Genomic DNA, 23513 nt, shown 5'->3' with positions numbered 1-23513 from the left:
AAAGTTAGGGAAGCTCCCATCAGAAGCTGTGACGAGGCAACCACATGAAGGTTTGGGATACAAGCAATCGTCACCAGTGTGCATCTCCATAAGAAGGGCGAGCAGCGATTATATCACTGTAGAAGACGAATCTACCGCTTCTAACATGCCTTCTATCTTTGATCGACTTGGAAAATCAACTGTGAGAACTTCCGTATTTGAGAGATTGGGTCCATTAAAGAAGGGGAATAAGTTCCAAAGAAATTATCAAAATACAAGAACAGTCGTTTCGCCTAAAAGTCAAAAGATCTCTAAAGATTTCTAAAGTTTGGTTCCTTCTAGAATGAAGCGACAAACAAAAGTCATGGTTTCATGTGATGAGGTACTGAAGGTGAAGCCATACACTATGGTCTACACTAAAGAACATGATGAAGGCGAAGAAAGTGTAAGTTCTTCGTATCATGTTACTCCACAAGGCGAGCGTGGTGTTTTATCTCTAATGGAGGATGACAATAAACTGGACGATGTTTCATCATGTTATCACATATCCTTCAATGATGGGGACCCTCAAGAAGATGAAGATGCGAAAGAAAGATGCTCCCCCGGAACTTGAAGAAGGGGTGAAGGCAACGATTGATGCCTTAAAAGAAGTTAACCTTGGCACTGATGAAGAACCAAGACCCACCTACCTAAGTGCTTTACTAGAAGTTGATGAAGAAAGCACTTATATTGAGTTACTCAAAGAGTTTAGGGATGTATTTGCTTGGAGTTACAAAGAAATGACTGGCTTGGACCCTAAAGTAGCAATCCATCACCTTGCGGTCAAGAATGGTGCTCGTCCTGTTAAGCAAGCTCAAAGTCGCTTTAGGCCGGACTTGGTTCCCCTGATTGAAACTGAAGTTAACAAACTCATTGAAGCTGGATTTATTTGGAAATTTAAATACCCAACGTGGGTTTCAAGTATTGTCCTTGTAAGGAAGAAGAATGGCCAGATTCGAGTGTCCGTCAACTTCAGGGATCTCAACAATGTGTGTCCCAAAGAAGAATTCCCTCTTCCTATTCCAGAGATGATGATCGATGCTACTACTGGGTATAAGGCAATGTCCTTTATGGATGGTTTGTCATGCTATAATCAAATTCACATGGCACCAAAGGATGAAGAGCTTACTGCATTCTGTACCCCCAAGGGTATTTATTGCTACAAGGTAATGCCTTTTGGCTTGAAGAATGCTGGAGCTACTTACCAAAGGGCTATGCAAAATATTTTTGATGATCTTCTCCACAAGAATTTCGAATGCTATGTTGACGACTTGGTGGTAAAATCACGAGAGAAGAGCGCCCACTTAAAAGACTTGAGAATGGTGTTTGAGTTGCTCCAGAGGTACCAACTTAGGATGAATCCATTGAAATGTGCCTTTGGAGTTACTTCCGTAAAGTTCCTTGGTTTCATTGTCCGACATCGAGGGATCGAAATTGATCAAGCCAAAGTGGATGCCATTTTGAAAATGCCTGAGCCTCGGGATATTCATGAATTGAAAAGTCTACAAAGAAAGCTAGAATACCTTAGAAGATTCATCTCAAACCTAACTGGGAGGTGCCAACCATTCAGTCGCCTCATGAAGAAAGGCATTCCTTTCAAGTGGGACCAAGCTTGTAGCAATGCCTTTGAAAGTATTAAAACTTACTTGATGAAGCCTCCAGTTTTGGCAGTCCCTATTCCTAGAAAGTAGTTAATACTATACATTTCGGCACAAGATAGGTCTGTTGGAGCACTGTTGGCCCAAGAAAATAGTGAGGGGAAAGAAAACTCCCTTTACTACCTGAGAAGGATGATGACACCAAATAAGCTGAATTATTCGCCAATCCAAAAGTTATGTTTGGCCCAAGTCTTCTCAATTCAAAAGTCGAAGCACTACTTTCAAGATCATGTCGTTCGCTTTGTTTCTAGGGCAAATCCCATCAAGTTTGTAATGTCAAAACCTGTCCTTAGTGATCGACTAGGAAGGTGATACCTCCAGTTTCAACAATTTGAAATTGTGTACATCCCTCAAAAGGCTATCAAAGGACAAGCGTTAGCGTACTTCTTGGCAGATCACCCTATACCTGATGATTTGGAGCTAACTGATGAACAACCTGATGAGGACGCAATGGTCATTGAAGTTCAACCTCCATGGAAGATGTACTTTGATGGTGCTGCACATCACGGAGGAGCTGGTGCTGGTGTAGTATTTGTCATTTCTCAAGGTGAAGTTCTGCCCTACTCTTTTACATTGACACAACTCTACTCTAACAACGTTGCTGAGTATCAAGCACTAATACTTGGGCTTGAAATGGCTATCGAAATGAAGCGGTTACAATTGCAAGTCTTTAGTGACTCCCAGTTGGTGATCAACCAGCTTTTGGGTAGTTACGAGGTCAAGAAACCTGAACTACGCCCATATCATGATTATGCTAAAAACTTAATGGGGTGGGTCGGTGATGTGACTATTCAGCATGTGCCAAGGAAAAAAACAAGAAGACTGATGATTTAGTTGCCCTAGCTTTATCGTTAACCCTGCCTGATCAAGCGTAAGTTACTGTCTGCCAAAAATGGGTAGTACCACCGCCAAATGAGGCTGAAGGTGAAGAAAATGATCTCAAGCATCTTGTCGCTGTTTCTGAAGCTGAGAAAGAATAATGGCCACAACCCATTATCGACTACTTAAGCTATGGGATACTTCCAGGAAATCCGAAAAGAAGGATTGAGATCCGTCGTCGTGCACCTCACTTCCTTTTCTACAAAGATACTCTATACAGAAAGTCATTCGAGGGAGTGATCTTGCAATGCTTAGGTGAAGAAAAAGCACTCCAAGCTCTGCAAGAGGCACATTCTGGGGTATGTGGGTCACACCAGTCTGGACCAAAGCTCCACTTCCATATAAAAAGGATGGAATATTATTGGCCAACGATGGTGAAAGATTGCTTAGACTACGCTCGAAGATGCAAGGCTTTCCAATTTCATGCAAATTTTATTCATTAGCCTTATGGCTGTTTGATGCTTAGGGATTAGATGTTGTTGGACCACTATCAAAGTCCTCTGGTGGGCACATATACATCTTGGTTGCAACTGACTATTTCTCGAAATGGGCTGAAGTTGTTGCTCTTAAGGAAGTAAAGAAGGAGAATGTTGCAAGTTTCATCAAAGTAAACATAATCTATCATCTTGGCATTCCTCGTTACATAATAACGGATAATGGCAAGCCATTCGACAATAGGTTGATGAATAATATTTGTGATCTCTTTGGCTTCAAGCAACGCAACTCTTCTATGTACAATGTTGCCGCCAATGGTCTAGCCGAGGCATTCAACAAGACTCTATGCAAATTGTTAAAAAAAGTCATCTCTAAATCCAAACGAGACTGGCATGACCGTATGGAAGAAGCTCTGTGGGCATATAAGACAAATCACTGCATGCCAACACAAGCGACCCCTTATTCACTCGTTTATGGAGTCGAAGTCGTCTTGCCACTCGAGCGTCAAATACCTTCATTACGATTAGCTATTCGAGAAGGGATAGCTGATGAAGAAGATGCTCGACTTCAATTAGCAGCGTTAGAGGCTCTTAATGAGAAGAGGTTGTAAGCTCAATAAAGTCTTGAATGTTATCAAACTCGATTGTCTCACGCCTTCAATAAAAGAGTTCGCCCGAGATCCTTTCAAGTAGGAGATCAAGTCCTTGCCATACAGAGACCTATTATTACTTCCCATAAGCCTGTAGGGAAGTTCACTTCAAAATGGGATGGGCCATATGTCGTGTAAGAAACTTACTCAAGTGGGGATTACAAGCTGGTTGATGCAGATGGAATGAGAATCGGCCCTATCAATGGCAAATTCTTGAAGAAGTATTATCCTTGAAGTTGCAACGCTCCATGACACATTAGCCTAAACTGCATGTTCCTACACTTCTGGCCCGCATGAGTCTAAACTGTGTACGACCCACCAAAAAAACAAAAAACAAAGGAGTCCGCTAGGTTGAAAACCTTGAAAGAGGCGGCCTAGGCAAAAGTTAGGACATTAAAAAAAATGACTGCTAGATTGAAAACCTCGAAAGAGGAGGCCTAGGAAAAAGTTAGGACACAAAAAATAATTAAAAAAAATCACCCATTCTGAACTATGGTATGACTTGATCCTCTTCACTGAGGTACGTAGGCAGCTTAGAGTTTCATTCTGAGTTCAATCGTATGAGTTCAAAAGATACATAGTGCCCCAATCATCGTTCGAATGAAATACGATGGAATCTAATCCATTCAATCAGTACTTGAAAATCGAGCTAAGATACCATTCTTCTGTTAAGCTTTGGATCCCATTTGATTTAAAGGGGGCAAGCTGCTATGGTAAAATGGTGTCTTCACTGAAATGATGACAATATTTGCATCAAAGTCTGGGGATTCGCTATGTCTTCATGTTCGCATAACCTTCAAGTTTGTTGGTCTTCGTATCCGCTCTGATGTAAAAGAAGAATCTATCTTAAACTTCATTAATTTTGGCCAAGATCATGTTTTAGAGCTCTAGTCCAAACATATGGACTTAATTTCAAGAAGTGCAAGAAGTCCAAGAAGATCAAGATTGATTTCAAGAAGCCAAGACCCTTTCCTTCTTAAAATAGGATTTAGTTTATTCCTTTTAGAATAAGGATTTTCCTTTTAGTGGGATTCTAGTTTCTTTTCCTTGTAGAATATGGATTTTACTTTCCTTATCTTTAGTTATTTTATTTTTTTATTAGAATAGGAATTGTAGTCATCACAGAAGACACTCTAGGCCTATATAAAGGGTTCTCTTGCCTTGTAGAATGAAATTCACTTTTTTGAGTTTTACCCTAATTTGCAATAGAGTGTTTTTCTCTATTTTATCTTATTTATCCTTATTTTTGGTTCCAAGCAAGGTGGTGATAGTCTTTATCTTATTTTCAATTACGTGTGGTGTTTCTTTATCACGTTAATTGATTCAAAGTGGTGATTTTAGGAATTGTTTGAGTTCTTGATCATTCAAGAACACGTTTCTTGATCTAAATTTGTTCTTTTGATATCATAAAATCATAACTTTTATTGAACTGGTGCAGCATTAATATTTACTTGTTTTGAACGAGTAAATAGTCTTTCTTATAGTTCAAATCGTCATCTTTCACCTCGTTTTTGAATCATCAGATTCCAAGTCCTAAAACTTGAGATACGTTATTTCTTGAAATTGGCCCACAAAACCACATTTTTGTTTCAAGATCTTGATCCTGGTCGGTTGGTTTTTTGTTAACTCGAAGAATCACATCACGCTCTCTGCCCTAAATAAAGGAATAGAAGAGAGGCGTCAAAAAGGGAACACAAGTATAAGAAGGCAGATTGCTTGGCACAACGTTTCAAATTTAGTGAGACTTGAACTCAAGATATTTGGTGAGAATGGATCTCTTGAATTTTGATTGATAGCAAGAAAAATGTCTTGTGATCTCGAGGCTTCCATACCAAAACATAAGATTTTTGGCGAAGTTGCGCCAATTCGGAACTGTCGGATTTTCAAAATACTATATAAAACTATTCTTATGGTATTAAATCCTACATTTTGGAAATGTTTTAGATTTTGAAGTCTTGTTTTCAAGAAATCAAACGGTTCATGATTTCAACATTCCTACATCAAGATATAAATGTTTTGGTGAAGTCGCGCAAGTTTGAAATCGTCAGCGTGTCGGAATTTTATGTTGATTTCAAAATATTATCTGAAGTTATTCTTAAGATATTAAATCCTACATTTTGGACATCATTTAGATCGTGAAGTCTACTTTCCAAAAAAATCAAGCGGTTCATGATTTCAACATTTCTACCTCAAGATATAAAAATTTTGGTGAAGCTGTGCAAATCTGAAACTATCAACGTGTCAGATATTTTTGAAAAAAAAAAGATTTTCGGTGCGAACATTTAAAGGTGTTCGTCTCGAACTTTTAAAGGTGCTCGTAGCGAACTTTAAGGGGTCCTCACTGCCGACTTTTAAAGATTTCTACTATGAGCTTTTAAGGGTCTTCGCCATGAATTTTTAAAAGTCTTCATCGCGTACTTTTAAAAGTCTTCACCGCGAACTTTTAAAGGTCTTCACTGTGAACTTTTAACGATAATGACCGCGAACTTTTAAGGGTCTTCGCCACAAATTTTTAAAAGTCTTCATTGCGCGCTTTTAAAAGTCTTCACCGCGAACTTTTAAAGGTTTTCTTCTGTGAACTTTTAAAGATCATGATCGTGAGCTTTTAAGGATCTTTGCGCGAATTTTTATGGGTCTTCTCCACAAATTTAAAGGTCTTCTTCGCGAACTTTTATGGATCTTCGTCACGAATTTTAAAGGTCTTCACTGTAAACTTTTAAAGATCTTGACCACGAGCTTATAAGGATCTTTACGCGAGTTTTTAAGGGTCTTCATCGCATGCTTTAAAAATCGTCACCGTGAACTTTTAAAAGTCTTCATTGTGAACTTTTAAAGATCTTGACCGTGAGTTTTTAAGGTCTTCATCGTGAATTTTTATGAGCTTCGACCGCAAATTTTAGAGGTGTTCATTGCGAACTTTTAAAGGTATTCATCTCGAACTTATAAAGGACTTCGTAGTTTGACAAAGTTATTTCTAAAAAAAAAAGAGATAACAAAGTAAAACAAAGAAGGCTTTGAAAGAGGGCTTTGGGAAGTTATTGTCGATGTGGTACATTACTACAAATTATTTCCTACAAGGATTTGGCTGATGGAGGAGGCGACAGTTAGTGGACTCGAAGTAGGAGTTTCACTGGCAAATATGTCAAAGTAGATTTCTACGTAAATGAACTAAGAATACAACAAGTGAATTTAACTTATTCAAGCCTAACCACTACTGTTTTATTCTTTTGCTAATAAAGGAAACAATGAAATCTTTGGCAATGATGGTTCAAGTGCCAAGAATTATATGCCTACGTAATTTGGCATTATTCTTATTTTATGAACTGATATTCATAATCTCAAGGAATAAATTGTGGGCACAGTTTCTACTTGACTCAGAACTCCGAATTCAATGCTCCGTAAATACTTCAAGTTTAATCGGTAAAAAGTTTAAACACCCCGAAAAGCTTTGAAGTAGGGCGTATTTGTAAGTATTTAAATTTTATCGAATTTAAATCGATAAAATAATACGGATTATGTTTTAAATATATTAGTTCAAATAAATTTATTGGGCTAATATAATTTGATTAGTTATATAAGTCCAACATATATGGATTAAATAAATAAGTCTTAATCTATTGGGCTAGCCCATTTAATTGAGCTAAAGTGATGAGCCCACTTCATTAAGCCCAAGATGTCATCTTCCTAGAGGCCCTGTTTGGTGCCACATGTCAAATGACGTGGCGCGCCAAGTCAAACGGAAGAACCAATAGAATTGTGCCACGTGTCAAAATGACAAGGCATGCCAAGTCAAATTAAAGGGGCAATGAAACCGCGCCACGTGTACAAGTGACATGTTCTGGCCAATCAAATGCTGCCTTGTCACACTTCAATTTGATTGGTCGGAAAAAGTTTGCTCTTATCATAACGCTTCCCTCTCACAACTATAAATAGGGGTATTCATAACTCAGAAAAGCCACCAGAAGTTATAACAAGAAGCAAGAGGGAGCTCGTGGATCAAACGCTGCAGATTTCTCTAAAAGCTACAAGCATTCAAGTGTTCTAAGGATTAAAAGATCAAGACGAAGATTCAAGAACAAGCTGCAAGCCCTTGGATTAAAAATACGTCAAGATCAAGATCAGACCTCAAGCACTTGGATTAAAATAAAATAAAATTCAAGATTAAGCTCGAATGCTCTTTTATTTACCGTTGAAAAGTAGAATCAAAGAATTCATAGAGATTGTACACTCATATTGTTTGAAATAAAATACTATGGTTGTTGCAATATTTTTCGATCTTGATTTTATTTTTTCGGTGCCAATTTATTGTCTACGGTTGTATTTGTAAAAATAAAAGTGCCAATTACTGGTAACTAAAAATATTACTAAAAGCTATTGGATTCACATTAGTTGTCGTTCTCTAGCCCGGTTTTTTTTTTTTTTTTTTTTTAAAAAGAATTCGTTTGCTAAGATTTGTTTTGTTATATATGTAATTTTTTCTCCTTTGATTTCAGTCGAGAAAAATGACATGATTTCTTCTATATCTTTTTATCATTTTTGTTCTATGTTGCAGAACATATCGATTTTATTTACTTATAAATAAAATAGGATTTCTAGGTAACAGCGGGGGCTTTTTTGATCGAATAGTATAACAAATGGTAATCTTAAACCTTTTCAAACAGTAAAGGGGAAAATTTGGCCCCTTTTGTTAAATATTAAAATATATATTTTCATTATATTGACATGAGAAAAATTATAATTGTATAGTATTATTTGTATTGTTTTTAAATATTTTAATTTTGATTTTAAAATATTGAATTAATAAAATTTAATTTAGATTCGAAAGTTTGTCAAATTTACTCTCAAAACGCGAAACACTGTAATTAATATTGTTTTCTAATCTATACATTTTTTATATTTTTCAATAGTTATGTTGTAAAGCAAGTGGATAAATCATACTTATTAATTAGCAGCTAACGCAATAATATAAAGCATGCATGTGCACAGTTTGAAAAGATCCTATTATACCCCTAAACAATTAAAAATATTCAAATATATGCTAACATGGCTTCTACCGTTAGTGCGAGGACCATATTTGCATCTTTATAATTTCCATGGGTTTAAATTCAACAGAAATTTTGATAAACTATTATAATTAAGTGGCTATTAATAACGTGCTATAGCTACAATATCCATATTTACTGGTCGTAGCTACAATTTCGTTGCTACTGTATTGTATTTCATGTATTCACGCGACTGTATTTATACAGTGAGATAATCCGCCTAAAAATAGGATTGCAGTTGTTTAATTCTGTATTCCATGTATTCGCGCGACTGTATTTATAAATACAATGAGGTAACCCGCCTAAAAATAGGGATTATAGGTGTTTAATAACGGAAGGTGCAATATTGAATTGTATTCAATTTCACTATATTGAATTCAGTCGTATTCAAACAATAAAAAAATTAAGAAATATGGTGTATACCACTTTATTCAATTCGGATGTATGCAGTGTATACAATTCAGCTATATTCATTCATAGCTATTTTACATTGTATTCAATTTCAATACAGGTATCTGCCACAAAAAATAACTTTCAGAATACATAAATACATGCGAAAATGCAAAAATAAAATTGTATTATGTACAAATACACTCAAATTTGAGTGTATTTGTACATAATACAATGTATTTGTACGTATGTGACTCAATATCCCAAAGTTGTCTACTATAATATCCCAAGCCCAAAGAGAAGCAGCGTTCCACTTTTTAATATCAAAACGTTTAGGTTCTTAGTGGAAGAAGACGCAGCAGATGCTGATGAAGGAATTTCCTAAATTTAAACCAAATTCAATAAGTTATGGACATTTTTAGCTCTTAATTTCCCGTTAAATAATACCTCGCTTACGCTAAATTAAGATCTTGACTTACAAAACCCAAATTCACCCTAATCCTAACACGTAAAGGAGAGGGGGAAAAAGAACATCTCTCTACCTCTGAAGTTTCTTTTTTGGGTACTATTTACGTACATCCAAATCAAAAAGTTCTTTCATAGTTTCATTCGAAGCGTGTTCACAAAAGAAAAAAATGAATATACAATCTGCTTCCTTCAATGAACTTGAGATTGAAGTCTGTGATATTTTGCTCAATCTTAAGGACCTAATTCAAGAATCAGAGTCTCGCTCTCGTGTTTCACCATTTACATGGAGTTCCAAAAGGAGAAAATCCGATAGGAGTTTAGGCCTTAATTATGATGTTAACTCACAATGTTCATCGCCTAATTCTGTCCAGAGGAATAATTCACAAGTAGAAGACAGTGACAATAATATTGATCCCACGTCCGGTACATTAAAACCGGACGTAACAAGTCCTGATACTCCTCTTTCTTTGTCCCCTACTGAATTTGATGACAAGCCCATGCAATATTCCTACAAGAAAAGAAGTAAAAGAAAGGTATTGAATTACTAGTAAAATTTTTGTCTTTTTTTCTTCTTTCTTGCTTGAGTTTTAACACTTTTGAATTCTTTGTTTATTAAATATTTATTTTCTATGAATTGTTGCTTATTGCAGACAAGCGAGGAATTGATGCATACTATAGAGAAGTTGACTCGATGCAGAGAATTGCTAAGAGGGGTGAGTTCATGAATTACTTGACAAAAGTTCTGTTTTTATTTCAAACGATTATACTGTACTTTTCCCCCCTTTCTCTCAAATTCTTTTGCTTTTTTTTTCTTCTTTTTTTTGTGGGAATTGTGCAGGAGGTGGAGAATGTACGGAGTTACTACAACACCCAAAAAGCTTACAATCTTAAATTGAAAGCAATAAAAGAAAGTGTGAGTATGGAATCCCCCATATCAGAGTCAGCTGTTTTAAATTCTTTAATTTTCTGAAGCACTTCTCACTTCTTCTTCTTTTTTTAATGTGGGTCCCATATTTTATTCAACTTATTTTTTGGTTGTAATAACCTAACTTACTGGGTTGTTGTTATTGTTGTTGTTGAGAACATAATCTCCAATGCACCAGTTAAACTAGGGAAGAAGTTTGGGTCGAATGAATATCTTGCATTCAAGCTTAAATATTATATTAAAACATATTTCGATAAGTGTAACGATTTTTTAGTACTCCCTCCGTTCCAACTTATGTGAACCTATTTCTTTTTTGGTATGTTCCAAAAAGAATGACCCCTTTCTAAATTTGGAAACAATTTAGCTTAAACTTACAATTCTACCCTTAATGAGAAGATTTTATAACCACACAAATAATCTGGGGCCCTTTTTGATTTACTTAGGACCACAAATTTCAAAAGTCTTCATTTTTTCTTAAACTCCGTGCCCAGTCAAACAGGTTCACATAAATTGAACTGAGGGAGTATTAGATTTTGAGGTGGGAAAAGTGAACGTATGATGCTCAACTTAGCTGTTGTAGTATCAAATAAAAAGAAATTCAAAGTGTATCCTCCTAACCAACTGTCTCTTTGACAAACATTCTTTCTAGTTAAGGTTTTCTCTTTTATTATTCTTTGACACAATAAATAAGACATCATCGTCCTCTAGACCAGTAATATTTCAAATTTTTAATATTACAATTTGAATTGTGACTTTGTATGAATATATTTATTTACTAGATTGAGTTGATTTATTGCTAATTCCAGGTAATGACAATGTTGAAAGACCATGGGTCTGAGACCTGCCATAAGTTTCAGTACCCAATGGGCCAACAGCCACAAGCTCAGCCCATGTATTCATCTGCTAATGGATTGGGCTATGTGAATCATACGGACCCACTAGGAATTCCTGGTCTCAACGTCAATTTTGTGGATTGGGCTTTTGCTGAAAGAAAGGCCCAATTTGCAGAAGCTAGGAGGAAGAGGAAGATGAAAATAGTAGAAACTAAGAGATCCACTGGTTTAATCAATAAGACCACAAAAGGAGATAAATAGATAATTAATTTTTTTGTTACCCAATTTTAACTCTTTTATCATTTTTCTTAAATTTTTCTAGGCTGATCTAATTTATTATCAGATGATCTAATACAATATATTCGCGCGATTGTATTTATAAATACAGTGAGGTAATCCGCCTAAAAAATAGGAATTACAGGTGTTTAATAACGGAAGGTGCAATATTAAATTGTATTCAATTTCACTATATTGAATTCAGTCGTATTCAAACAACAACAAAAATAAGAAATAGGGTGTATACCAGTCTATTCAATTCGGTTGTATACACTGTATTCAATTTGGCTGTCTACATTGTATTCAATTCAGCTATATTCATTCATAACTATTTTTCATTGTATTCAATTTCAGGTATCTGCCACAAAAAATAACCTTCGGAATATATAAATACAGGCGAAAATACAAAAATAAAATTGTATTATGCAAAAACACTCAAATTTGAGTGTATTTGTACGTATGTGACTCAATATCCCAAAGTTGTCTACTACAATATCCCAAGCCCAAAAAGAAGCAGCGTTCCACTTTTTAATTTGCATATGCGACTCTTCTCTCCTTTTTCCTCCATACTATACCATTACACTTACTTCAGTTTATTGTTACCGAGGTCTGCTACCCAACTCAAGGTTACTCTCTCGCTGCTTATCGTATATGTATAAATCTAAGTCATTTAATGCTTCCTAATTACCGTTCATCTTAATAATTACGGCCTAATCTCATCTCATACTTTAGAACCTCTACCCCTCTATTGTCGATTCATCTTAATATTGATCTATAATCTACCACTGATAACTTGAAACCTCTTACGTAATACCTTGTCACTAGGGCTCACGTCTCATCGGGGAACATTTGAAGTGATTTTTCTGATCCACCTAGGGACAATACTATACTTCAATAATCATATTTTATAGCATCCCAACATGATTCATCATATGGGTTCTAATCCAGTGCAATTCATGAAATCCTTTTTTTCTCAAAATCATTACTCAATCAAAGGCCTAAACGTCATCCTCTTATCTATCGCAATTACACCCTTATTCTAGTACTAGGACAACATTCCATCTCTTCTAAATGCTCCTAGTCTTAGACTCCTCCGAGTTAATTCAATATATATTGAGCTTTCTATAACTTACGGAAACCATCAGCTCTCTTATTTTGATGAGCTTAATCCCGAGGCCTTACCTATTCTTGTCACCTTCTCACTCACCTTTTCTTATCCTTACTCCCATCTACCTAAAACCTTGTCACTCTACCATACTTTAGCTTGTGACCTACACATATCTATTCATACTACTCGCAACCTTCCTTTAACTTGCTAGCACCATAGATTTCCTTTCGTGCCTTCTCAATTGCCTTTAAACATAAGCAATTACTTTTCCTGGTCGTTCTGCCACTTGTTGCATGAATACATGGCTTATCTCATTGCCCACGAATACTAGAATTTTCTATAACTCATATGATCTCAAATATCACCTTTTGATTTTTTTCTTCTTCCCATTCATTAGCCACGATAGGTGTCACTTTCTTATGGAGTACATACAATATTGTAGTGAGACTCTTATTATATGATCATTTCTTCTTTATGTCATTATGCTTAAGTTGAAGCCTTATTCCTTATTTCCTCAATTAATCTTTCTTTGTAGCACTTAAGGCAAACCCTTTGACTCCTGTAAAGCTGTGAGCTTATTACATCGTATACCCGAAAGAATTTTTGATGTTCTTACTCGCCTATAATTATCCTTAGTTACTTACCTCTGCGCCCTTGTGCTTGTAGGGTTGCTTATGAACTGAAATTTTTGACTGTCTTCTCAGTTGGCCGTCTTTTATTTTCGTAACACTTATACGGTACCTTTAACTACCCCAATCCCTATCTGAATGTTTCTCAAGGATTACGATGCCATCATATTTGCAAGACTTAATTCCCTATGTTGGGTTTCACTATATTTATCTTGCACAATCTGATGATTTGTCTGTATCCTCTTGTCTAACCATAACTAGACTTTTCGTGAATCAACTACTAACTACTCGTTAGTCTATTCTTATATCTATATTCCGCATAATCTCCCTTGGGATATGTCCTTTGTTTGAACTTACCTCTCGGATTGGCTCCTTATATATCAAGTGTTTATTCACACTTATTTATCAATAACATCCCGGGCGGGAACCCTTACTTCCTTTCCCCGGTGTCGTTCTTGCATAATGTTCTGGAGTCGTAACATATCTATGGGATCTGAATAAATGAAATCTCATTCCTTTCGCCTCATCATCTTTGGCGTCTTTTCAAATCTCTACTGACATCTTACTCATCTTGCGGTAACCCTTCTGTACCAAGGATAACTGAATTTGTTTTACGCACGAGGGTGACACCTAGTGTAAGTGGCACACTTAGTCCCTTTAGCTAAACTCTGCTCACAGTTCTTGCTTTAGGTAAGCATCTTTCTGAATGACCTTTATAGGTTATTCTTCTGTTGTCCATTCTATTATCGCTGGAACGCGATCTCTGAAATTCTCACGATGTCGACTATTATCAAATCCTTCGGTCACGAATTCATGTTTAGTTTATCTTATTCACTAGCCCATACTAATTTTTATTACTCTGGGGGTCTAACTATTCCTTCTGGTAATTGCGTACGAGTCACCAACTCATTTCTCGAAATGAGGACATGACTTTATGACTTATACTCTTTTATTGTCTCAAGGTCTGTCACCTCTCCTCTTATCTTTTCCTTCACTTGACTATAGAATCTGTAATCCTGTCAGATTTTGATTTACCGTTATCATCCATTTATCACATCTACTCATAAGGCTTTCTTCTTATTCTCCTGCTAATATTTTTGTCTCTCAGTTTATTCTAAAAACTTCAACAAAATTTTCTTTCGCTTTTAGCTCCCCTTGCTCCATACACTGGCTCTTGGGGTCGCCTAACATTCTCTCTTGGCTAGGTACGGGTACCATACTAAGGTAAATATTTATCCCTTCTAGGATTCCACTGCCTATTTTCTAAAATTTCTGAACATTCTAGTATTCATATCTGACTGTACTACTCTAGAGTGCACCATATGGGTGTCTCACAAGGAGAACTATTACCACATTTGTAATATCCTTCGGAAATGTGAGCTAATGATAATAATCCATCCACAATTTTGGGTTACTCTAACCCCAGCTGGATCCTGATATCTCATCCTTCTCTTAAACTATATCTGTTAGCTCTCATACGACATAATTGAGATAGGTGTGGTCAATTGTATATATTTCTGTTACTGTTGAAAGTAACTCAGAATACTTATATTTCTATGCCTGAATTGTAAATACAGATATTCTCCACTAACTGGGTACCTCGTATCCTTCTTCACCTACCTTCTTTTACTTGTTGAAACTTGTGTCTAACTTCTGACTCTCTTATTGCTTTTTACCATATTGGTGGATAGATATTCATACTTTAGGGCTCCTTATCAAGAAGCTTACACGTTATAGTACATATATAATCTACTGAAGACCTTACAATTACTCATCATAAGCATGATGCAAAATCGAGTTCCTCTGACTCAACTCTTCCACAACCACATTCAATCTCTTACCAACTGTATTTTTTTTGGATGTAGGTATCCTTGTATAACGAATAAAATAGAATTTAGGAGTTTGAATTTCTTACAACTAAGCTCTACCACACAATTTAAAGTAAGAAGAAAGAGTGACAGTCCTAAATGCCCTGTAGCCTCATGCTTATAAGTGTGGTACACAACACACCCATAAACAAGACTCTACTAGACACGACTTATAGACTCTCTGGGATAGAACTACTCTGATACCACTTTTATCACGACCCAAACCGATGGGCTGTGAGGGGAACCCAATGCCTTACCTAACCGAGTACCAATATAACGTATCTTTCTTATCATACCATCATGGGTAAATGGGCCAGAACTACCGTCATGAGATAACCAGAATAAAACATAAGGAAATAATAGACATAGGACGACCCAACATGATATAGAAACTTATACATGTGACATACGGGCCTATAAGGCTGACATGATCATTTGTACACTCAAAACATAGGCCGACAAGTCCATACAATTATCTATATACATGACATATTTCTATAAGCCTCTAAGAGTACATAAACATCATAAAGGTGGGGACACCGACATACCAATCAATACATGTCCAAATCATACTAGCCAAATAGGCAACTCCTGAGCAAGTGGAGTGCACCAACACATTCCGCTGAGCTAATAGCCTACTAGGAGGACTCTCAACCTATCTATCAAGACCTATGGGCATGAAACGCAACGTCCCCAGGCAAAAGGGATGTCGGTACAAATAAAGTACCGAGTATGTAAGGCATGAAAGCACTATATAAAAGACATGAAAGTAACATGGAGTAAAGAACTCAACCTGTAAGTCTGAATAGCTCTGTGAATCATGAAACATTTATAATGTCATGCATATGCATATAAATGTCACATCATGCATAGGTATGTACGTACATAACATCATTAAGCCTCTGAGGGCATCCCATCATATCATCTCGGCCTCTGTGGACAAAATCATCAACGTAGACCAGCTAATCAGGTGGTAATGCATATATAACGTCGTAACCTTTTCCCATAGCCCATATACATATAATATACACGTATATAACTCCATCTGGTCATGGGTCAATGTACATGTATAAATGAATGTAATGCATAATAAAGTAAATCAATAAAATCTCTCGGAAAGTAATAAGATCAATATGCCTTCGGTTAATAAAATAAACTTTATCAACTTATGTATTTTTTGAGACCCATGAATAGACAATAAAATAGTAAGACACATGGAGACTCAAGAATATAGGCACCCCTAGTACTTCTAAGAATAGAGTCATTTGTGAATATTGTGTATTTGCTCGTTTCGTTCGTATCATATGGATCATGCCAAAAGGAAAGAAGGGATAGTATTAACATACTTTAGCTCCATTGAGTCCTTAATACCTTCTAATAAATTCTTCAAACAACTCAACTCAATCTACCATAGCATAAGGAGAGTCAAAATCAATGTGCTGAGTAAAGGCTAAGTCCGCAACTTAAACTAGTAGCTCGCTTATGTAAATTTGGGCAGTATCTCCCCTGTAACGAGAGCCTCATCCAATACCATATACCAACAACAATGACCAGAGCAATCCAGCAATACATAATTATCAATAACAAGACACCATATAATAACAAGTCACAACTACTTCACGACGGGCGGCAAGCTCCGATTGAAACCTGTATACCCCATATCACCCCTTATAGACTTCTTAATTTAACTTAACAGTATCATTAACATTATAATGAAGTCATTCATCAATGATTCCAGTCTTATATCATATATTTATAACAAAAAAAATAATCCATAACTCCAACTATCCTCAATTAGAAACTTTATTCACTAGTACATGTTTAGCCCATACATTTAACTTAATCAACATAAAGATAATCTTAATCACATGCAAGAACACAATATAATTACCTCCTACAGTGTATTCAAGTCGAAATCCATGTTATATTTAGCTTACAACAGCCCAACACACCCCAATCATTTCATACCCAAAACGACAACTATAGTAGTGTCAAATACCCCAAAAATATTACAAAGAACGACTAATCCATAATTTTGCCATTTGTGGTGTTTCTCCATACCATTTCTCCTCCAAAAATCCATTAAAAAATAAACATCCCAAAAATAACATGAAACAACCAACAAAACAGTCCACTACAAGTCGAATAACTCAAACTCACGCCTTCCGATCACCGTCCCGTAAGTTCTAACTATTAGAAAACGAATTTATCAACCTTCCTTGATATTTAAAATCTTAAATACAGAAAGTAGGAATTTTTTTAACTATTAAATACCTTCCAAAATTCAAACTACAAAGAAAAAGAGAGGCGATATAGCGATACTTAATGCGTAGGGATCGTTCTATTGTTACCGTTTCTTGATTTCGTACTCGGAATGTTAATCTTCTTTGAAACCCTTGTAGAGTGCTTAATGGTAATTTTACGGGTCTTATTTGGTCGTGGTATCTAGAAAAATGAAGAAAGAGACAACATAAGGGATATAAATATCCTATTTGTTGAAAAGTCAAAAAGGTGCAACTTGGCATCCTAGCATTGGCCCTTCTTCTAATGCTTATATCTTTTTATTCGTATGTCATATGAATAAACGGTTAAAAATGTTGGAAACTATATTCTAATACCTTTAATTTGGTATATAATATGTCCTAAAAAGACCTCATACAGCACACGAAAGGTATTGCTCAAAAAGCTTTAGCGACCCACCTACTTGTCACCTATGCAGTCTGCACAGTCTCGCAAAACGGCAAATATCTCTCTGCTCCGATGTCATATAGACAAACAGTTTAATGCGTTAGAAACTAGACTCATAGATATTAAATTTTATATGTGGATCATCCTGTAATTCCAAGTATATTAGGAGAAAAGCTCTGCTATATTTGACCTAATATTCAGCACATTATGAATGTAACTTGTGATGACCTTTGCCAACTTTTGTTCCAAAACTCGCTTGACTTCAAAATGTAACACAAGACTATCATACGACTAAAATAACTCATAACATAACCTCTTTATCACGTTAAGTACCCTAGTATCACCCCAAAAGTACATGTTATAACATTCCTAACTTGTCGACATTCGATGAAACTTATTTTCTTCAATTTGCTTAGCTCCTATGTCTTTCAACCCTCTTGGTAGTTGTTATCCATGATCTTAAAGATTTGTAACCTCCAAGGTAACATGATTATCTTACTTTATATAATTTCAAAGATGATCTTATTTCTGAGCTTATATCAATTGACTTATGATGTACTCCCACGTACGAAAATATAGGGTGTAACACAACAGATCTCCATCCATAGCTATTGAGTTCAAAAGTCCTTTTGAGGTATGGTTCGATTCGCCTGTTGATTATTCAAATTTAAGGATATTTGGTTGTCCTGCTTATGCTCATATGAGGGATGGGAAACTTGAGTCGAGGGCAAAGAAGTGCATATTTCTAGGGTATGAAACTGAAGTGAAAGGTTATATAGGTTGTGGTGCACAGATCAAAAGACTCCAGGAATAATTATCAGTAGGGATGTAACATTCAATGAATCTGCCTCAGTGGACAGTCAGAGGGAGAAGGCAATAGCAGAAACAAATCATAGTGTTAGTGACCGCATAGAGCTAGAAATTGAATCTCCACTAGTTCAGCACATTAGTGCTAAAGTAGAAGAAGTGGAGGAGGTGCATAATATTGATCAAGATGATAATATTAATGCACTTGTGCAACGTCAACCATATAGCATTGCAATAGGCAGAGAGAAGAGAGTAATCAACTGACCGCAAAGGTTTGCAAACGTAGTTGATGGGAATCTTCTTGGATACACGAATCCTGTGGGATTTGCTTTGGCAGTTGCAGAGACCGTTGATGAGTTTGAGTGTTATAGCTATCCAAAAGCTATTCCGAGTACAGAACCAAATCGAAGGATTAGTGTTATGGCTGAGTTGATGTGTGCTTCAATGGGTAAGGGTTGAGAGCAAGGTAGAGAGACGTTGTTCTTGTTGATGAAGAGAATTCAAGCCAAGGGGGAGATTTGTTATTTTGTGGCTTGAATTATTTCCTTGTATTTTTAGAAAACTCATAATCTCTATAGGTTTGGGAAGACCCATTGTCTTAATAGATTCGGGAAAGGAAAAACTATTGTTCCTGTCAAATTGGAAAATCTTTCTCTTATAGGTTTGGGACTATTTGTGATCTATATATATGTGTTGTAGTTGAGGATTCTAGAGATGGTATTGTGCTTTTCTTCTCATTCATAATGGAAAACTCTCTCCGCTTCTGCCCCGAGGATTAGGCTTAGCCGAACCTCGTTAAATCCTTATGTTGATTTTTCTTCTCTATTTGCTTTGCGTATGATTGTGTGCTAGTTAACCCACGATCTTCCACAACACTTGTACTTTACGCGATGTCTATACACACCTTCTGGTATTCCTGTTTCAAAGGAAGTACTTGACTAGTTGGAAAAAATATTAACTAACTTTTGGTGAGGCGGTGATGAAGACAACAGAAAGCGTCACAAGATATTTTTTATATTATGTGACTACCTATTCAGAAAGGGGCTATGGGTCCTCCCGCTCCAAGACGCTTTCAAAAGGGTAATGCTGGTTTTTGTTTCCCAGAAAGAATATGAAAGATGAATAGAAAATAAGTAAAGAAAGAAACCTATTTATTTATCTGTGAAGAAAAATTTCGCTGTAGAAGAATGATAGTTTCAGAATAGTATAAACTATTCCAATAGAGTGCCAGAAACTACAATGAAGCACCAACCTTTTCTATTTTAATCAGTCCTTAGTCTATCACATTGAGAAAAACACAATGTAGTGCATATTTTTCTCAACATACTACAATGCATCTTGCTTCGATCATTGTTAAACATTTCAATTTCCAGCCACAAAACAACGAATACAACAAAAAGTTCAATTGAAATATATAAAATGTTAAAGAAAACATAAACAATAACAGATTCATAGACAGAAAATAAATAAAGCAGTAATACTGAAATTTCAAAAGCCATTAGCCTTATTCATAATGCTCTTCAACCCCCTCCTCATCATATTCTTCCTCATCATCTGCAGTAGCATCCTGATATTGCTGATATTCAGCAACCAAATCATTCATATTACTCTCAGCTTCAGTAAACTCCATTTCATCCATTCCCTCTCCAGTATACCAATGCAAAAACGCCTTTCGCCTAAACATGGCCGTGAACTGCTCGCTCACTCTCCTAAACATTTCTTGAATAGACGTCGAATTGCCAACAAAAGTTGATGCCATTTTTAGCCCAGTTGGTGGAATGTCACACACACTAGACTTCATATTGTTAGGAATCCACTCGACAAAGTAAGACGAGTTCTTGTTCTGGACATTGATCATTTGTTCATCTACTTCTTTTGTGCTCATTTTTCCTCTGAATAAAGCAGAGGCAGTTAAGTAACGGCCGTGACGAGGGTCAGCTGCACACATCATGTTCTTGGCATCCCACATTTGTTGTGTGAGCTCTGGCACTGTGAGGGAACTGTATTGCTGCGATCCACGAGATGTCAATGGTGCAAATCCCACCATGAAGAAATGAAGACGTGGAAATGGGATTAAATTGACAGCCAATTTTCGCAAGTCTGAGTTCAGCTGGCCAGGAAATCTTAGACAGCATGTAACACCACTCATTGTTGCAGATATCAAATGGTTCAGGTCACCAACTGCATACAAAATATAGACATAAATTTAACACTTCTGTACTTAGCATGCTAGTTGTATAATTACTCCATCCGTTTCAATTTTTACGATGATGAACTCAAAGTTTTAAATTATATAATTTAATTTGAAAATTAGTTTGATATAGTAGATATCATATAAGAATATAAAATTTTGTTTTGAAAATAATTAGGAGAATATTGACACAACACTAAAGAGGTTATCGTCATATATGATCAAGAGAGTATGAATTCAAGTTGTGGAAACAATCTCTTGGAAAAATGTAAAGTAAAGATCTGCCGAGCTTTCTCAGACTCCGTACATAGTGCGAGTTTAGTACATCAAACTGTTCTTTTTATAAATAAATAAATAGAATGATGTATATAGTATTTGATAATACCAAAGGGAGAACTCACAGCTTGGATTGGTGAGCTTGAGAGTCCTGAAACAAATATCGTAGAGGGCTTCGTTGTCAAGGACCATACATTCATCAGCATTTTCCACTAATTGGTGCACAGAGAGTGTAGCATTGTAGGGTTCAACAACAGTGTCAGAAACCTTTGGAGATGGGAAAACAGAGAAGGTGAGCATCATTCTGTCTGGATATTCTTCCCTTATCTTTGAAATCAAAAGAGTTCCCATGCCTGAACCAGTTCCCCCTCCAAGTGAATGACAAACCTGGAATCCTGGCTCATTAAACAAACAGCAAATATTATAAACAAAAATGTCCCAATTGAGAATCTGGATAAAGAAACATTAAACTTTCTATTATTCAAAATGTCCCAAGTCTCAAAGAAAAGCGTTTTTTGTACAGATTCCCTAAGATATATATAGTAGTAAATATGTTTATTGCACCATAAACAACATTTTAACAAAAGTAGGATTAAGTTAGAGAAACATTTTTTCAGAATTCTTGTAGTGCTGGAGAATTCTCATTCTACATATCATAAGTGTTCATCTCCAGGAAAACAATGGACCATGAATATATTATTATTTTGTTTTTGATAAAACATTCTAATCGTGTACTAAAATTAAGTTCTGACATTGTAAAAACATAAACTATGCTATATCGTTGTTTATATATTGTTTGCAAGTATAATCTAAATATTCTAAGAAAAAAAGCACTAGGCAGTAAGATCTTTGATAAATTTCGAAAAGTCGAAAATAATAAGGTAACAGAATCCAGTATTGCCAGAAAGAATTCAGATTGTTTACTACTCCTACTACTTTTAAAACAAGAGAGGAAGATATTTCACAATACATTCTAATTTCTTGTGCATCAACTGTAACTGATTATGTTTTATGGTGAAACACACATAAATAAAGGAACAGGAATAATGATGAATTTGTTAATTCAATCAGCATATATATATATATATATATAATGAATGGACGTTCAAAACAAATCCTATTACTTCCTCTATAGATATTTCTACTACATCAAAAAATTATTTAATTTAAAACGTATTATTTTATCTTTAATAACAGGATCTCACCACCACAAGTTATTACAATACTTTTTGATAGGACTGACAGTACTCAGTACGTTTGCATGCGTTCACTCGAGCGTCATACGACAAAAGAAAAACAGATCACGGACTGTAGACATTACAACATGAGAATATTTATAAGCATTTACAGCTATCATTGTCGGCAGCTTATTTTTAATTATATTCTTGGCAGATTTACGCACACGCGAGGAAATCTAAACGAAAAGTAAAAAACGTAAGGAAAAGCCATAAAATCACCTTGCATGCAATCACAATTCTCAGCCTCTTTACGAACAACATCAAGAACAGAATCAATCAACTCAGCGCCTTCAGTATAATGTCCTTTAGCCCAATTATTCCCAGCACCAGACTGTCCAAAAACAAAGTTATCAGGTCGAAAGATCTGTCCATAAGGACCAGATCTAATACTGTCCATAGTACCAGGTTCAAGATCCATAAGTACAGCTCTAGGTACATAACGACCAGCAGCAGCCTCATTGAAATACACATTAATGCGTTCGAGTTGGAGATCAGAGGCATCTGCGTTGCTAGCATTGTAACGACCAGATGGATCAACACCATGTTCATCGCATATTACTTCCCAGAATTTGGAACCGATTTGGTTCCCACATTGGCCACCTTGAATGTGCAAGATTTCTCTCATGGTTATTTGATTGGGGAGAGAGAATTAAGGGAAATGGAAATGGGAAGACAGAAAGAGAAATAGAGGAGAAATTATAAGGAGAGGAGGATATTTTTGGAGAGGAGTGGGACAACGTGAGGAGTTGGTGGTGTGAGACGACGGGGCGAGAATACGGACAGAAATTAATCCGCTGGCCGATAAGAGGGGGACAGAGGTCCCACGTGCGCACCGTCAACAACAGTTTTCATGTTTATTTTTCTTTTGGATTTAACTTATGTAGAGTAAAAGGTTTTTATAATATTAGGGGTCGTTTGGTTCTAGAGAGGCACCGATTAATAATCCCAAGATTAAAATATTGGGATTGTTATCTCGTATGAGTTAGTTAATATCAAGAGTTTGATATAAAATTTGTAGAGATACCCATAATAACAAAGCTCAAATTTTATCTTGGGATTATATTCTTAATTGCTAACGATCCCTTATTGCAGTTATTTTAACTTATTTGTAACAGGTAATTTTGCTTTATTTTCA

The 23513-nt window shown here is 35.9% G+C and overlaps 3 protein-coding genes across 3 annotated transcripts; 2 read left to right on the top strand and 1 right to left on the bottom strand.

Moving 5' to 3' along the window:
- Positions 1-536: 536 nt before the first annotated feature.
- Positions 537-3600, top strand: LOC138903096 (uncharacterized). Its single transcript, XM_070191010.1, has 5 exons — positions 537-1184; positions 2034-2382; positions 2703-2854; positions 3022-3162; positions 3271-3600. Exons 1-5 carry the CDS (start codon positions 537-539, stop codon positions 3598-3600), a joined length of 1620 nt encoding a protein of 539 aa, XP_070047111.1.
- Positions 3601-9602: 6002 nt separating this feature from the next.
- LOC138903743 (uncharacterized) lies at positions 9603-10539 on the top strand. Its single transcript, XM_070192240.1, has 3 exons — positions 9603-10072; positions 10190-10252; positions 10378-10539. The coding sequence occupies exons 1-3, from the start codon at positions 9707-9709 to the stop codon at positions 10507-10509; spliced, it is 561 nt and encodes a 186-aa protein (XP_070048341.1). The 5' UTR covers positions 9603-9706; the 3' UTR covers positions 10510-10539.
- A 9478-nt stretch (positions 10540-20017) lies between these two features.
- Positions 20018-23126, bottom strand: LOC104091129 (tubulin beta-2 chain-like). Its single transcript, XM_009596409.4, has 3 exons — positions 22598-23126; positions 21266-21535; positions 20018-20854 (listed from the first exon to the last, which is right to left on the bottom strand). Exons 1-3 carry the CDS (start codon positions 23001-23003, stop codon positions 20178-20180), a joined length of 1353 nt encoding a protein of 450 aa, XP_009594704.1. The 5' UTR covers positions 23004-23126; the 3' UTR covers positions 20018-20177.
- Between the last annotated feature and the right edge of the window lie 387 nt (positions 23127-23513).

Source organism: Nicotiana tomentosiformis, chromosome 12 (genome assembly GCF_000390325.3).
Source record: "Nicotiana tomentosiformis chromosome 12, ASM39032v3, whole genome shotgun sequence".
Classification (NCBI taxonomy): domain Eukaryota; kingdom Viridiplantae; phylum Streptophyta; class Magnoliopsida; order Solanales; family Solanaceae; genus Nicotiana; species Nicotiana tomentosiformis.
This window is presented reverse-complemented; position numbering and strand designations above follow the sequence as displayed.

What these genes read in the sequence shown, in the direction of transcription:
- LOC138903743 (XM_070192240.1), top strand. Translation starts at nt 9,707, where the DNA reads ATGAATATACAATCTGCTTCCTTCAATGAACTTGAGATTGAAGTCTGT. An exon ending in AGAAAAGAAGTAAAAGAAAG is followed by an intron (nt 10,073 to 10,189) that starts GTATTGAATTAC and finishes TGCTTATTGCAG; the next exon opens with ACAAGCGAGGAATTGATGCA. An exon ending in GCAGAGAATTGCTAAGAGGG is followed by an intron (nt 10,253 to 10,377) that starts GTGAGTTCATGA and finishes GGAATTGTGCAG; the next exon opens with GAGGTGGAGAATGTACGGAG.
- LOC138903096 (XM_070191010.1), top strand. Translation starts at nt 537, where the DNA reads ATGGGGACCCTCAAGAAGATGAAGATGCGAAAGAAAGATGCTCCCCCG. An exon ending in GGTGATCAACCAGCTTTTGG is followed by an intron (nt 2,383 to 2,702) that starts GTAGTTACGAGG and finishes GGATACTTCCAG; the next exon opens with GAAATCCGAAAAGAAGGATT. An exon ending in ATGTTGCAAGTTTCATCAAA is followed by an intron (nt 3,163 to 3,270) that starts GTAAACATAATC and finishes TTTGGCTTCAAG; the next exon opens with CAACGCAACTCTTCTATGTA.
- LOC104091129 (XM_009596409.4), bottom strand. Translation starts at nt 23,003, where the DNA reads ATGAGAGAAATCTTGCACATTCAAGGTGGCCAATGTGGGAACCAAATC. An exon ending in GAATTGTGATTGCATGCAAG is followed by an intron (nt 21,536 to 22,597) that starts GTGATTTTATGG and finishes TTAATGAGCCAG; the next exon opens with GATTCCAGGTTTGTCATTCA. An exon ending in CAAGCTCACCAATCCAAGCT is followed by an intron (nt 20,855 to 21,265) that starts GTGAGTTCTCCC and finishes TTTTGTATGCAG; the next exon opens with TTGGTGACCTGAACCATTTG.